Source organism: Elephas maximus, chromosome 1 (genome assembly GCF_024166365.1).
Source record: "Elephas maximus indicus isolate mEleMax1 chromosome 1, mEleMax1 primary haplotype, whole genome shotgun sequence".
NCBI classification, from domain to species: Eukaryota; Metazoa; Chordata; class Mammalia; order Proboscidea; family Elephantidae; genus Elephas; species Elephas maximus.
Genome location: NC_064819.1, coordinates 230,102,570 through 230,119,830, shown reverse-complemented (window position 1 = coordinate 230,119,830; position 17,261 = coordinate 230,102,570). Strand labels below are relative to the sequence as shown.

Genomic DNA, 17,261 nt, shown 5'->3' with positions numbered 1-17,261 from the left:
CAGCTCCACTAACCTGGGGAGCTCTGGACAGATGCGGCTCCTGCCCAGACATAAACGGTCCATGGACTTTGAGTACCTTTCCCCCCTGCATGGACCTGTGTGGGCCCATTTCAGGAGAATAGGCCCTTGTTGGCCGACTACAACTGTTTCAGCTGTGCGGTGGAGGAGTGTGCTGTCTCACTGGGGGGAGAGCAACTAGGAGTATATAGCAAGGTGTATATAAGTTTTTGTATGAGACTGACTTGATTTGTAAACTTTCACTTACCAAGCACAACAAAAATTTTAAAAAATGCAAAACATGCTCCCATTTAACAATTCTATACATATTGTTAAGTGACACTGGTTACATTCTTCACATTGCATCAACAGTCTTGTTATTTCTGCTCTGGTTGTTTTACCTGTATTAATTTAGACTCACTGCCCGCTAAACTTCTCATCTAAGCTTTACCGTTCCTGTAGTCCCTCTGGTCTCATAAAGATATATTTATTTTTTTTAAGTATAATACTTAACGGTGACATTCTTTACTTTTTGAGCTAAACTGTTTTTTGTTTAAAGATGACTTCAGGGGACAGTTTCATTTCAAGGTTTGAAGATTTATCTCAGGGCAATCTGACTCATGAGTCAGAAACAACTCAACAGCAAGGGGTTTGTTTTTTTTGTTTTTTCAGGGCAATAGTCTCAGGGATTCCTCCAGTCTCAGGGATCCAGTAAATCTGGATTCTTTGGGAAACTGAACTTCCATTCCACGTTTTTTTCCCTATCAGAATGCACCTATTGTGTCTCAGATTGAAACATCTGGTAATGGTAACCAGGCACCACCCAGTTCTTGTCTTGTGTTAAAGGGAGCAGTTTTCATGGAGGCTATTAGCCCTGTAGTCCAGTTGCTTCTCTGATTCTTGGGTTTCCTTCTTTCTCAGAGGCAGATTTTTCTAGTTCAGAGACTGTATCCATTATTTTCTCCGGCTTTTACAAACCTTTGGCATTTTACTACTTTGAGGCTTTTACGTTGGCAAATAGGAAAGCTGAAGTTGATGAAAATCAAAATTATCAAAATTAGGTATTGTTATATACCAGTAAAAATGGTGTGGCTGGGGCTTCAGACCTCTGATTTCACAAGGAGGAGGAAGAATCAACATCAATAGCCCACGGCCGATTCCTATGAGGCAGAGGTCATACATGCTTCCACCTTTTTACCAACTCTAAAGACACCAGTCGTCCACCTCATGGCATTCTCTACTGCTCTGCTGAGTCAGTAATCCACTGTAGTGGCCACAATGAACTCACGGCAATACGATTATGGGGTTTATTAGGGAAGTGACAGGTTACAGTTCAGGTCCAGGAACTCTCAGAGTACAGTTCTTCCATCAGGACTGCCTCTTCTCAGCTGTCCCTCCGGTGTGCCTCTCTCTGGCCCTCGGCCTCGTCCCTCCTCAGGCAAGGTTACAAAGCTCTTTCACCTCTGCTAGTAAGTGCTCAGAGGCACTCCACTCTGCTGGTAAGCCTCCGCCTGAAGGAGCTCGGCTCTGGTTCCGTGGGCAGGCAGACCGGGCTCCACCAGGTGCCCAGAGGCACCCTACTCTGCCAGCAAGCCTCCCACCAGAAGGCACTCAGCCTTCCTGCTCTGTGGGCTGGGAAGCCCATCACACCATCTCCTGCTGGTCTCTAATTCACCGCACCGCAATACCACTCTCAAGACCAGCTGCAGCCGACTCAACTCCGACTCAAGGCAACCCCCTGTGTGTCAGAGTAGAGCTCTGTCCCGCAGGTTTGCAACGACTGATTTTTCAGAAGTAGATCGCCAGGCCTTCCTTCCAAGGCACCTCTGGTGGACTCAAACTTCCAACCTCTCAGCTAGCAGCCAAGCACATTAACCATTTACACAAACATCACGGATTATCTGAATTACAAAAGAATCCTAACACAGGATTCTTTTATATAGCAACCCCCCCGCTACCCCAGTGAATTAAAAATTGTTCTCATTTACAACCATTTTAGGAACATGTTATACAAAGCAAAGAAATCTGGATGGCTTCCTGTGAACTACGATGATACACAAAATTGTATGGTATTGTTTCCGGCCAACTAAAACACAACTGGAAAGTCACCGTCACGTTACCACCGTAATAAGCCGAGGCTCAGCATCTTACACCATTTCATACACAATACAAACCACCAATCGACAGAGCACCGAGAACACCACGAGTTGACAAGAAACGAAGCAGCTTTTATCTGAGAATAACAATCTTTTGCTTTTCAGCATCCTGTGAGGCCAGTTAGATAGAAGGCGCCTTTTCAGGCAAGAAGTGTTTATTCACTCTGGAGGGCACGCGAGAGCAGCTCCCCCATTTTACGGTCTCACAGGCTCTGGGACCCACCAAGGACAGAACCCAGGCTGTTACTTTTGTACTTCTGTTTTCCCATCCTCCACAGCGGTGGTTCTCAAAGCCCGGTCCCTGGGCCAGCAGCAACCGCAACATCTTGAAAACCTGTAGAAATGCGTATTTTCAGCCCCCACCCCAAGCCTACTGAATTATCACATATAAAATATTGAGGCACTTTAAAAATAGTCCAATTTTTTCTCTCTTTTAAATGGAAACTTACCACCATTGCCATAATCTTTCTTCATAGCAAGATTCTTACTGAGTCAGGAAGTAGGGGGTTTGGTGAAAAAAAGAAAAGGCAGAGATGTTTTTTCTTTATCAAAAAAAGGGAATGAGTTGGAAGGGGAGAACTTTGCTTTGGACGTTACGGTAGTAAAACTAGAATGGAAGTAGCTTTAAATGTTACCGGGATTTTAAAACTCTCTCCACATTTTCTGGATGCAATCCTGGTGTTAAATGACGAAGACGGATCAATCTAAGGTAACCAACAACTCAGTAGCCTAAAGGCTCCATCATCCACTTTCTAAAAATACTGATTTTCTAAGGGTTTTCTGTGGTTCTTGTTTTGAGTTTTCTGCTTTGGTTTGTGTTGTTTTTTGTTACAAAGACAATGAATCTGCTTTACTGGTCATGGTAATCACCACCCCCCCAACCCCCCAGCCCCCCCACCCCCCGCTGCTGTCAATTCTGACTCATAGTGACCCTACAGGGCAGAGCGGAACTGCCCCACAGGGTTTCCAAGGAGTGCCTGGTGGACTTCAACTGCTGACCTTTTTGTTAACAACTGTAGCTCTTAACCACTGCACCACCAGAGTTATGGGAATCATGGGACAAAGTAAATCTGACATATCAACAAAAAGACTACAAAACCTTCATATTCAACTCTCTCTAAAATCTTAGCACTGAGGGGCTAAGTTATGAAGATGGGGAAAAGACAAGCACGATGGGAGCTTCTCCCAATCCACAAAGGGTCAGCTGCTCTGTCTCCTCTGGGTCCTGAGGGAAGGCATACAGAGACGCAGAGAAAATTACAAGTGTATCTACAAAGCAGCAATTGTTAAGACTTTCAGGTTCGGTGCCGGCTATTCAAGAAATTTTTAGTTAAATAATTTTTTTTTTTAAGATTTAAGAAGCATATATATTTTCTCCTTTGGAGGATGTGAGAAAACACAGCGTTTACGAAAACCAAGTAATATTTTAAGTTCCTCTTTGTAGTCCTGTACTCATAAGCAGCTTTTCCATGAAAGTGTCATTTACTATTTTATCAGCACTGGGTAAAAACATTTTTTTTTCAGTTTACTGTAATTTAAAACAAATGAACAGAAGGTGAATAGGTCTGGGGATCTGCTTTAGAGGCCTGGTTAAAGACAATAAGCTTTTAAATTAAAAAAGTAAACTTCCATTTCTGTCCTCATTATAACAGCAAAAAATAATTCATTACTGAAAATCTTGAGAATACAAACCAAGCTAAAAGATTTTTTTAAAAGTCCCTAAGTGCGGCCACCATGAGGAAGTGACTACTATTAATACACTCATCTACATATTCAAGCCCTCTTCCGTGAATTTGCATTAGAAAACACATTTAAACTCCCATTTAACTGGTACATTTTAAATAGCTCATTAATATTTGACTGTCAGCCCTCTTAGGGGAAGATCCAAGTCTTGTCATCCTTACTTCCGGCATAAGATAGGCACATGGTAGCTACTGAAATGTCTGCTGACTGAATATTTGGGATCCTACAACACAAAGTCTGGGTTTGAAGACTGTCCAGTTGTTAATACTTACACTATGTAAGTTTTTGTTTTTTAAGTGACTGGTATGATAGAATAAGGATTCTTATTGTCGCTAGCTTATGTCAAGCCCTTGACTCATGGTGACCCCATGCACAGCAGAAGTGTTGTGCTCCATAGGGTTTTCACTGGCTGACTGTTAGAAGCAGATGGGCCTTTCTTCCTAGTCTGTCTTAGCCCGGAAGCTCCACTGAAACCTGTTGAGCATCACAGCTGCGTGTAAGCCTCCACCAATGAAAGGGTGGTGGCTGTGCCTGAGGTGCACTGGCCGGGAATTGAACCCAGGTATTCTGCATAGAAGGCAAGAATTCTACCACTGAACTACCACTGCCCCTAAATAAGGATTAAAACTCACCTAATGAATAAACAAAAAAAGCAGACATTTCAAGAACCAGCTCTTTTTGAAGCCTTGCTGACTTCAGAAGTTGAGCCAGGTGCCCCTCCTTGTGCTCCCATGGAAACCTTGCATTCCACCGTGATGCTGTACAATTGTGGTAACATGCTCTCTGAGGGCAAGAACAGGTCTTTCTCTGTGAGCAGCCATCTAGGATACTCACTGGTCTCACCCCTTCGGGAGCAAGGAAGAATGAAGATAACTAAAGACACAAGGGAAAGATTAGTCCAAAGGACTAATAGACCACATATACCACAGCCTCCACTAGACTGAGACCAGTACAACTAGATGGTGCCCAGCTACCACCACTGACTGCTCTGACAAGGATCACAACAGAGGGTCCTGGACAGAGCTGGAGAAAAATGTAGAACAAAATTCTAACTCAAAAAGAATGACCAGACTTGCCAGCCTGACAAAGACTGGAGAAACCCCAAGAGTACGGTCCCCAAACACCCTTTCAGCTCAGTAATAAAGTCACTCGTGAGGGTCACCCTTCAGCCAAAGATTGGACAGGCCCATAAAATAAAATGAGACGAAAGGGGCACGCCAGCCCTGGGGCAGGGATTAGGAGGCAGGAGGGAACAGGAAAGCTGGTAATAGGGAACCCAGGGTTGAAGAGTGTTGACATGCCGTGGGATTGTTAAACAATGTCACAGAACAATGTGTGTACTGACTGTTTAATGAGACACTAGTTTGTTCTGTAAACTTTCATCTAAGATACAATAAAAAAAATTATAAAAGAAAAAAAAACAAAACAAAACAGGTATTTCATGTTGATAGCCCAACATCTAGCAGAGGACCTGGCACTAAGCTCAATCGCAGTTCAAATGAATCAGTCAGGGAACGGTAATGGGTAAGAGAAACCGGAAGTTGCAGAAGGTATGGAAGAATGATCACATGTCTCTTCAGCATAATGAACCACAAGCCCATGATTTTTGAATATTGCCTCTGCAGGTAATTAGAGTATATGACCTGGTTTTCACAGGCCTCAAATAGCTTAGAAAAACTGAGTCACACTGAATAGCATCCTTAAGCACTATATTTACAGTTTCTAAAAATGAATAGGAAAGGCTAAATCTATCATGTTTTCAAATAGTCAAAAGAAAAAAAAAATAGAAGAAATACCACCTGAAAATTTGCTATATTGAAATTCTTAGAGGAAGAAATGCTCACAGTGTATGATTTTGCCTGCTTGACTGAGGATCTGGTTTCAATTAAAATTCTTAACAACTTTGCTTTTTTTCTACCTTTCTCCCCCCAAAGAAGAGCTGAACACTCTGTGTGCACACAGTTCATTCCTTTCACTTTATAATCTGTTACAAAGAGGCTCTGACTTGGATTTTATTCTAGCAATATGGCAGACCAGTGCCCTGGAGCACCCCACCAGACCAAAACAGGTAAGCACTAAATAAAATATTACAAGCAAAAAATAAACACCTTTTAAAACACATTGCTGAGTTAAAGAATCTGAAGAGATCATAAAGGAAGTGAAAACAGAGCCTTAGAGGAAAATATGTGCTGAGACAGGGTTTCACCCTAGGAGTCAGTCTCCTCCAAACTATGGAGACCCGAGTGTGTGCTCTGAAGGCTGTATGGGAGGGTGGGCAGAAGGAAAGGCAGATGAAGACTCCTGTAAAAAGCTAGAAGCTGGGACCCCAAGGGTTAGGCCTTCCAGGGTAAGAGTAAAGGACAAAAAAAATCTGTTGTTTTTATCACCGGGGCAGAATAGGGGAAGTGCGGGAAATCTGCCCTGAGATCTGAGGTCCATATTTATGGCTACCCGGTTTGGCTGGAAAAACATTAAGCCAGGAATTAAAGTTACAGTGGCCCCAAGTATGGCATAGTCCCAGGAATCTGGTATAAGCAAACATAAATCCTCCCTGGAAGAACACAACTTTAACCAAGGCATCAGACTTCCCTCAAATGCGGTTCCAAGGAAAACAAGAAACTCAGAAAAAAATAAAACAAAATCACAAGAAAGCAAGGCATCGTGAGTGAGAATGAACAGAAATAGATGTCTGAATCACGCCTGCAAAGACTTCTGATGTGAGAATTATCAGACACAAAATCATAAAATGAATGTTTAATATGCTCAAATAAAAGACGTTTAAAAATGTTAGCAAGGAACAAGAGACTATAAAGAATAACCAAGCTGACTGAAATAGAGACAAATACAATTTGTACAAATAGAAGATGATTGAAATTAAAAAATTAAATGGTTGAGATGGCAAATGTTTTATCACGTGTATTTTACCACAATATAAAAAAATTAAATGAATAGATTAAACAAATGATTAGGCTTAAATGAAGAAAGAATAGTGAACTGAAGGTTAGAGCTAAAGAAATTATACAGACCGTAGCACGATGAAAACATGAAAGTTTGCGAGATCCGGTATTAAATATCTGTTGGACCTTTTCATGCTAACTGGAGTTCCAAAAAATGAAAATGGGGAGGAGGCAATAATCATGAGATAATAATGGCTGAGAACTTCCCAGAACTGTACTCTCTAGTATAGCAGCCATTAGCTACATGTGGCTATTTAAATTAAAAACACAGCCCTGCAGCTGCACTGGCCACATTTTAAGCTCTTTTTAGCCACCTGATTGGACTGCACAGATGTAGAACGTGTCCATCATCACAGAAAGTTCTGTTGGACTGTACTGTCTTAGAACTGTTAAAATACCAGTCCTCAGATGCAAGATAAATTCCAAGGTGTGTAAATAAAATTCACATATAGGCACATTATAGTGAAACTGCAAAACACCGAAGACACAGAAGTGGTCTTACAAACAGCCAGAGAGAAGAGTTAGACTACCTACGAAGAAACAATACGTAGGTGGCTGGGTTCTTAATGGTACCTTGGAAAGCCAGTAAAAAATGGGGATATTTATCTTCAATGTGCTGAAAGAAAATACTGTCTACCTAGAACTTTATACCCACAAAACTATCTCCCACAAAACTATCTTTCAAAAATAAGGACAAAATACATTTTCACACATAAGAGATTTACAACTAACAAATCTTCCCAAATGGACATTCCAAAGAATGTATTTAGACATAAAGAAAATTATCCTAGAAAAGACTGAAATGTAAAAAAGAATAGTAAGCAAAGTTACAATAAAATGTGACTGAATCTGAATAATGACCTTACAAAAATAAAAGTAATGTCTAGTTGGTGGTGGAAAAGACAGAACTAAAATACTGGGCAATAACTACCTGTCTTGGGGGAAATGATTATAGTTAAGTGGCTTAAGCTCTTTTTGTCACTCAGGAGAAGGGTGAAGATATTGAGTAATTTTGTACATTAACTGAGAAATATGAACAAACATATTTACGATAACCACTGGAAAAAAGACATATAGCAAAAACCTTCCTAGCAAGTGGGGGAGGAGGACAGGGCAGGGAAAAGGGTGAAATAAGAGAAAGGGGGAAAAACCCTCACTTAATCCATTATATAGGAAACCCTGGTGGCATAGTGCTCAAGTGCTATAGCTGCTAACCAAAGGGTTGGCAGTTCAAATCCACCAGGCGCTCCTTGGAAACTTTACTGGGCAGCTCTACTCTGTCCTATAGGGTCGCTATGAGTTGGAATCGACTCGACAGCACTGGGTTTGGTTTTTTGGTTTAATCCACTATATGGTAGACAGAAATCGAATATATCAGTAAACACAGAAGAAGCAGACTAAACCATCCAGCTACAAAGCAAAGATCTCCAGACTGACTAAAAAGGTAAAATCCAGCTACAGGCTTTTACATGCCAGGGAAACATTAACCAAGAGAAAGCTAGTGAAACTAACTCACCATTAACATTAGACAAAACAGTCTTTAAGGAAAAATGTATTGCTAGATAATTACTAGAGATAGAGATGGTCATGTCATAATGATAAAAACTTCAATTCACCTGACAGATATACTAATTCTAAACTTAGAGAAAATATAAAAATCTATCATTTTAACATCTTCATCAGTTCTTGAAAGATGGAGTGTACAAAAGAAATCAGTAACGATACAGATTTGAACAACATAATTAAAAAGTTCAATTTAATGACTGTATACAGAATACTTCTCCCCCATCCCCAACCAATTAAAGAACTTAGTATGTTCTTTTTATTCACAGGTGGAACATTTATTAAAACTGACTATATGCTAGGTATAAAGCTAGCCTCAGTAAATTTCTGGTACAATACTGGTATCAATGAGATTCCCTGATTGCAATGCAGTTAAGTTAGAAGTCATTAACAGAAAAATAACACTTGTAACAACTCATGGGTTAAAGATAATTCTTTAAGGTCTCAGAAGTATGAGACTTGTTTCAATTACCTTAAAACATAAGAACCAATTTCTTATATAATTAGTAAAAATAAATTATTATCTTTTAAAAGTATTGCTAATACCTAAGCTGTAGACAGATATTTTGCATTGTGTAGGAAACCCTGGTGGCATAGTGGTTAAGTGCTACAGCTGCTACCCAAAAGGTCAGCAGTTTGAATCCACCAGGCGCTCCTTGGGAACTCTACGGGGCAGTTCTACTCAGTCCCATAGGGTCACTATGAGTCAGAATCGACTCATAGGCAATGGGTTTGGGGTTTTTTTGGTACGTATATTTCTTTAAAAACGTTTGGTGAAATGCCTAGTTAAAAGAGCAAAAGCTTACAAGTGGAGATTAGGAATTTTAAGCTCAAAAAAAAAAAAAATTTTTTTTTTTTTTTTATTTCACTGGAATATCTTCTGCTCCTTCAAACTGAAGAAGGAACCAAGTCAAGAAAATTCAATATTCGTTCATGTAATAACTCTTTAGGAAGAGCCTCCTCTGTGCCAGTCACTAAGGATACAAAGGTGAGCAAACACAAACACAGTCCCCCAGCCTCCTGGGGCTTATGGTGTCTTAAAGGAGACAGCCATTGCTCACAGAAACAAAGGTAAAACGGCAGTCGTGACAAGGTCTACAATGCGAGGGAGAGGTATGAATGGACCCTGTCACAGTGGTCAGGGAGATCAGGAAAGGCTTTCCCAAAGACAAGATGCTCTGAGCTAAGACCTGCTATGCAAAGAGAAGGTGGGAGGAGCTGGAGGAGAGGATAGAGAAAAAGCATTACAGGAAAATAGTAACAACATACACGAAGTTACAAAGTTTTAAGCAGACAATTAAAGTAAAACTATAATTTTCAGATGGTCAATATAAAAACAGGGTGCAGCAGAAAAGCTGCAAAATATTTATGCTTTCTAATCTTGTCTGACATACAAAAATTTCAGTCTTGGAAGAAATACAACCAGGATGCTCCTTAGAAGCGAGGATGGCAAGACTTCCTCTTGCTTACTTTGGACACATCACCCAGAAAGGCCAATCACTAGAAAAGGACGTCCTGACACAACAGCTGTAACAGCAGATTCAAACACACTAAGGGTCACGAAGATGGTACAGGACCAGGCAATGCTTTGTCCTGTCACACACAAGGTCACCATGAGCTGGAGCCAACTCAAAGGCAGCCAGCAACAACCGATCTACTCTTCTTTAATAACAAAAACCAGTTCATCTTTCTTGTTGTTGTCAGCTGTCATTGAGCCAACCCGACTCACGATGGCCCCGTGTAGAAGAGAACGGAACACTCCCCAGCCCTGTGCCATCCCCATGGCTGGCTGCGGACTAGACTGTTGCTTTCCACAGGGTTTTCGCTGGATGATTTTTGGAAGTAGATGGCCAGGCCTTTTTTTCTGTCTTAGTCTGGAAACTCCGTAAAATCTGTTTAGCATCATAGCAACATGTGAGCCTCCACTGACAGCCAGGTGGTGGCCATCCATGACCAGGAATTGGACCGGGTATCCAGCAAGGAAGGTGAGTGTCCACCACTGAACCACCACTGCCCTGTTCATCTTTCTACTGTCACAGTTTTTCTCTTCGACTCGATGGAACTGGGTCTGGGTATACAAATACTGTACAGATATTCCATTTATTAAAAACCCAAACCAAACCCATTACCATCGAGTCGATTCTGACTCAGAGCGACCCTATAGGACAGAACAGAACTGCCCCATAGAGTTTCCAAGGAGCACCTGGTGGATTTGGACTGCTGACCTTTTGGTTAACAGCCATAGCACTTAACTACTACGCCACCAGAATTTCCATTTTATTTATTAAGACAATACGAAATTGAATGATTAGCATTTCCCATCCTGTTTAAAAAGAAATCAAAACCAACTTTAATCCTTAAGACCTTCAGAAAGATACTCTATTCTTTTCTTCAGAGAAATAGGTTTTGCTCAGGAGGCACTATAAAGCATGCTTTCTTAAGTGTTCCCTCAATTCTGTATCACGGAACAGTCCTGAGAAGTTCACTCATTTCCTACCAGTATTTGCAACACTCTACACCCACTAACTCAATCAGACAAGCTGCAAAACACACATGCAAGATTAAGGTACTTTGGGTACTGAAGCTGGAAGGAAAAGTAAAAAAATTTTTTTAAAAAGTCACCAGGAAGTCCTAATTTTAAAAAAGGGGGACAGGCGGGCTACAGAATTTTGTTATAATGATTATTCCTAAAGTGACTACGTAAACATTAAAGCATCCAAGTTGGTTACCAGAGGTTAACTCTGACACAGAAACTACAGTGAAATTATATAGATACGGATTAAGTTCCATTAACTATTTTCCTCAGGTCCCTGTTGGCATATACAGCACGCGCGCGCGCACACACACACATATTTCTTAATTTCTTTCCCAAGACTTGGTCATTTAAATGAAACTTAAACTCATCATATGACTGTGTCAAAATATAACCTCGACGGCAATGGGTTATGGGTTAAGGCTTCTAGCAGAAGTCAGGACTAAAACAGACTCATGTTAGCTTTTCAGTGAATTTTTAAATGAGACATGACTGGACTCGGAGTTGTAGGCCAATACTCTACGGAGTAAGGATTCAAAGCAAAGAAGTAAAAAAAGAGCAAACAATCCCTTTAAGATGTGCAGTTACTGATGAATTTTCTTTAGCTGTGAAGAATGGACCAGTTAAAGTTTCTCTTCTAAAATGTCTTTTTTTCTACTATGAACGTACCAATGGAATCATGATAGTTCAAAAGTAATGGTATCTTCAAGAAAGCATGTAAGAACAAGACATTGTATCTGAAAAGAACTAAAACAATTCTCTGGGAAATTAAAAAGGAAATCAATACGACCTAAAATGTTCAGACACTGAATTTATTCCTCATTACTCGATGCCTGTAGCCAGAACCTGCGTGCCAAATGAGCCTAACATTAAAAGTTCACTGTCGTTACGTACTAAGCACATTCTTCCTCTTTCCCAATTAAAGAAGCAAAAAATAAACTATTCCCAAGTAGGGAAAGGTGGGGGCAGGGGCCAACATCCGCAACATCACTCACTGGGAACAACTGAAAAATGGTACTTTGGTTTGACATAAGAATCACCAGGAAGTAGGAAAATCAGAAACTGAGGAAGGGTTCTCTTTTAATAAGTGCCTTTCCTTTCAGGCCTGGAGTGTATACCTTTGCTCTAGTTTTTCTTCAAATGGAAATGTCTGTCACAACACAAACATGTAAATGATAGTGATTAGAAAGGTAAAAGAAAGGAAAGGCCCGGAGTTACTGGAATGTGCCTTCTGAGTAGTGGAGATAACAAAGTAGGAAGTGCCAATACATGCTTTAAGGCTCTTATTTAGTAAGCAGACATTCAATTCAAGTTTAGTAAAAGATCCAATGTCCTTTTTAATTATATGAAAAAATTAAGTTCAGGCTTAACCATCAAAACAAACAAAAGAAAATCAAGTTTAACTATTTCGAATCATTTTGTATACCTGCACTACTTGCTAAGCTATATCCCACTTTGAAAAAAGTCCATGTGCTTCTGTTCTGCCTCGCAGCTCACTACACAGAGCCTGGGGTCTTAAAAGCTTGCAAGTGGCCATCCAAAGTACAATTGGTCTCCATTCGCTGGAGCAAGAGGAAAAAGAATGAGAGCCAGGAATAGAGGGGGAAATCGAATGTGAGGCTAAATGCCTCCATGAACAACTGTGCCCTTTGCCATGAGACCAAAAGAACTGGATGGTGCCTGGCTACCACTACTGAATGTTTTAATCAAAGATTCTATAGAAGATACAAGGGAAAGATTAGTCCAAAGGACTAATGGACCACATCTACCACGGCCTCCACCAGACTGAGCCCAGTACAACTAGATGGTGCCCAGCTACCACCACTGACTGCTCTGACAAGGATCACAATAGAGGGTCCTGGACAGAGCTGGAGAAAAATGTAGAACAAAATTCTAACTCAAAAAGAAAGACCAGACTTGCCGGCCTGACAGAGACTGGAGAAACCCTGAGAGTATGGCTCCCGAACCCCCTTTCCGCTCAGTAATGAAGTCACTCCTGAGGTTCACCCTTCAGCCAAAGACTGGACAGGCCCATAAAATAAAGCGAGACTAGGGGCACACCAGCCCAGGGCCAGGAGGCAGGAGGGAACAGGAAAGCTGGTAATAGGGAACCCAAGGTTGAGAAGGGAGAGTGCTGACATGTCATGGGGTTGTTAACCAATGTCATAAAGCAATGTATATTAAAAAAAAACCTGTTTAATGAGAAACTAGTTTGTTCTGTAAACCTTCATCTAAAGTACAATTAAAAATTAAAAAAAAAAAAAGATTCTATAGAAGAATCCTGATCAAAAGGGGGGAAATGCAGACAGAATTTCATGTTCATGGAATCCAGCTTTTCTGGAGCCACGGCAGTTGCATGAAGCCTTGAAACTATTGTACTGAGATAATCTTTAAACCGTAAACCAAAAATATCCCCTGACATCTTCTCAAAACCACAGTTCAGCTTAAGTAAAGAATGTCTGCTTGGAGCACTGAGTGTTTTAAGATTTATCTACATGGGATCAAATTGACAATAGTTACTTGAAAGACTGGATAAGAGACTTAGACGTGTGAGTGTCTGTGTTAATGAGGGAGGAACAATTCGATAAAGGAGAATGAGAATGGTTGCACAACTAAAAGAATATAATCAATGTTACTGAATTGTACATGTAGAAATTGTTGAATTGGTATGTTTTGCTGTGTATATTCTCCACAAGAAAAACAATTTTTTTTTAAAAAGTACATGTAACATGCCTCAGTAGATACGTCAGAGTGGAAAATACCACAACACTATGATCACGTGTAAGGATGCAAGATGAGTGTATAATGGGATGTGTAACTGGTGATTTCTGGAATGTTTGGCAACATACCTCAAAATCAAATTTCCTGAGAAATTCTTAAGCTTTGTTTTCAAAAAGGTCAACAAAAAATTAGTATGTGTTAAGCAAGTGGGGCAAGTTCTATCCCATCTAATAAAACCCAGTATGTCCAATAATATATTAGCAAGAAGGTAATAATTTCAGTTACATCAGGCAACAGGTTACCTGGAGATGAACATACACACTAAGAAGAATTCAGAGCGCAAAATTTAACAGCCTGAAATGAAATGAGACAATTCTCACCTTTCAAAGAAATTTCAAGTTTCTAATCACTTTTCTAAGTAACCCTCTCCCAAAAACAAAAGCCAAACAAACAAAAATTAAGGTTTTCACTGTTCCAAAAGTAGGTTATAGATTTCAAACCAGACAGAAAAAGGGTGCTGATGTTTATGAAGGTCATACTACAGTGACTATTTGCAAAAGTAAATCCAAGCCCCAAACCGTATCACATTATCAACAGCACACTGAACCAGGAGCCGCCTATCTATTCCAAGTCCTCATGCAGCGACAGTGGCTTTACCTGTTAATATTTTACATCAAGTATCTACTGAAAACGCCCCAGGAAAAGGGAACTGGGGAGTGTGGCTTTTGCTGACTCTGGGAGCAAAAGGTGACTGCTAATTTCACAAATAGACTAAAACACGCAAACGAACCCTCCTGACCAATTCCCTAGTCAAAGTTCCACCATGTAGCTCGGGCGTGGGCCTTTTTTCAAGCAAACACGTCACTGAAAGCACAGTCATTTCCCTCTTTATATTTTATTCATGCTGGAAATACCGTTCAACCTGAAAATGTAGCAAAACAAGAAAAATAAAAAGAGAAACGAAGTCGACACGCGGAGCGTTTAACTGCAATTAAATGAACGCAACGCTCCCGGGTGGCTTGGCCGTCCACCAGCCCTGCTCGGCGGCCCGGGCTCGGGGACTCCAACCCGCCCTGGCCCCACGGGCCCCGCACTAGGTAGCGGCGGCTAGGGCGCGCCCCTCGGGCTCCCGCCTCCAAAACACAGCACCGCGGAGAAGGGGGCGCCCGGGAACCACCCCAACTCTGCAAAGGGGCCGTCCGCATGGGAAACTTCCGAGCTGCGGCAACTTTCCCGCCAGGTTTCAGGTGCAAACTTTGCACAGGGCACCGTGCGAGGCGTCCCATCCGGCCAGGCCCCCCTCGTCCCGGGGTCCCCCGTCCTGGGGGCCCGCCCGCGCCCCTTCCACGCCTGGAGCGGGCCTCCAGCGCCCTCGGTGCGAACGACCCCGTCACTGCCCGCCCTGCGCGACCGAGCCCCGGCGGGGCCCGGCCCCCCTCAGAGGACGCGGCGCGGCTCCTCAGCCTCCCGGGCGGCGACCCTCCTGTGCTCCGGGCGCCGAGCGGCGGCCAGGCCTGCGCCGCGCGCCCCTCACCTTGGTGGCCATGGCGGGCGGGCCTCCCGGCCCGGGACGGCCGGCTCCTCTCCCGCGCCGCGGCTGGTCGGGCCGCGCGGGCCAGCGAGGACGGCGGCGGCTCCGCCTGGGCCCGACTCTCGGCGCTCAGGCCCCGCCGCGTCGCGCTCGGAGACTCCAGCCGCCGGCCACTCCTCCGGTCCCTGAACCGCCCGGCTCGGCCCCCGCCCCTGCCGGCGAGGCCGCCCATTGACCGCGGCGCGGCGCACAGGCCGGCGGAAGCGCGCCCGGGCCTCGGCGGCCGGCCTCCGCGCCCACTCTCCGCCCCGCCCGGCCCCTCGCACAGCCTCGACCGCTGCAGCCGCCTGGCGTCTTTTGTCCCAACGCCCGAGGGCCGCTGCCCGGAGGGGTCGGGGCCGGCTACACGGGTCACGGAGCCAGGCGGCCGCGAATTAAACGTTCCAACACAGTGGAGACATGCTTGTGTGTCGACCCTAATCCCACGTAGACGCTGCGCTCCGGGGACTTAGATTTACGTGCGGGGTGCAGGAGTGTGGCCCTAATCACTATACACGTCCCGGGCAGGGTATGGGCCACTCAATCGGGGACTTTGTCTGTGTCGGGAGGGTTGTGGGGTCGGTTGTGCTCGGGGCAAAGTAACTGAGTGCCAAATCAACAGCCAGGAAGGAGAGGCGCAATGGCTTCCTGGGAGGACCCGTCCTTCCTGAAGGAGGTTCTGCCTCAGCCTGGAGTTTTACCGCGGGCTGGAATCTCGACTAGAGCTTCTGGGCCGGGACTCTCGGGGCTTGCATTCTGAGGCGTCTCATTAACCTCTTTCATGACTCTTGATAAATTAAAATGTCTCAGGGCCCCAGAGGTTTTGGGGAAGACAACAGGTCATCAGAAGTGGAAATAAAAGGTCTAAAATTTTTCTTTTTTGTAAAACTTTTTCTTCAGAGTTGTATGTATGGATTTTATTAATAAATGGATGACTTGAGCAGCCAAATTTTCACTCAAGTACAGAACTCATGACGAAAATATATCTTGGTTGGTATAATAATCTAGTACATTTTGTTTTTATTATCAGTGATATATGTTAGAAGAGTCATCCATCAAGTCAGTTTTATTAAGCTAGGGAAGTGGTATTTACAGTTAAAGTCACATTTGTGTCCTCTCGAACATCTCTGAAGATTTCACTTAATTATATTAAATAAAGTGTTTTTCTTAATAAACACCAAAAATGCATTGCCATCGAGTCGATTCCGATTCATAGTGACCCTGCAGGACACAGTAGAACTGCACTATATAGAGTTTCCAAGGAGCGACTGGTGGATTCAAACTGCCATCCTTTTTCGTTAGCAGCGGAACTCTTAACCACTGCGCCAGCAGGGCCCCTCAAGGTATATAACACTACAGAATTTCATGTGAAATTTGTGTTTGCTGAGCTCATGGCCAAAGTTAGAGTCATCATCATATTCATAAATAGTTGTCTTTATAAGTAAAAGGAAAGCCAAAGACATATTCACTGACAGCCTACTTGCTTTTTTTTTGTAGTTTTTACATGCGTTTATCTCATTTAATCCTTGTAAGGAACCTTTGGGAAAGCCGTTATTGTTCACTATTTACAGGTATGAAGAAATCAAGCCTAAATGAAATAACTTGCCTGGTTTGGCAATACTGCTCAGCAGTCAAAACTGAAAATGTCCATAACCTTGAACTCAGCAGTTCTAGGAATTTATCCTCTTGTCAGACTTGCACAAGTGAGGAAAGATGATCCTTAAAGCATTGTTCTGTAATAATCCCAACCAGACAGCAGCCAATATGTTTGTTAATAGGACTGTCTCAATAAATACGGTATATCCATACAAATGAAATGCAAGGCAGCCCACGAGAAAATGGTAATATTTTAAGAGGTATTAGTACTGGTGAAAAGAACGTTATGTATAGTACAATCCATTTGTGTAAAAAATAGGTAGATATGTTGTATATGCCTAGACAATTTCTGTAAAGATTCACGGGATGCTATTTTCAGAGTTTTTGACCAAGGATATGTATTATTTTAACTATTTAAAAAAAAA

At 42.6% G+C, this 17,261-nt stretch overlaps 1 protein-coding gene and 1 non-coding gene across 2 annotated transcripts in view; both read right to left on the bottom strand.

Moving 5' to 3' along the window:
* Positions 1-15,453, bottom strand: part of SNX9 (sorting nexin 9) — a 124,639-nt gene extending 109,186 nt beyond the window's left edge. The window contains exon 1 of the mRNA XM_049904549.1: positions 15,205-15,453. Coding sequence (XP_049760506.1) covers positions 15,205-15,216 — 12 coding nt within the window. The 5' untranslated portion in view covers positions 15,217-15,453. The remainder of the gene's footprint in view (positions 1-15,204) is intronic.
* Positions 4,434-4,504, bottom strand: TRNAR-UCU (transfer RNA arginine (anticodon UCU)). The gene has a single exon. It is a non-coding gene; the product is annotated as a tRNA-Arg (tRNA).
* Positions 15,454-17,261: the final 1,808 nt, after the last annotated feature.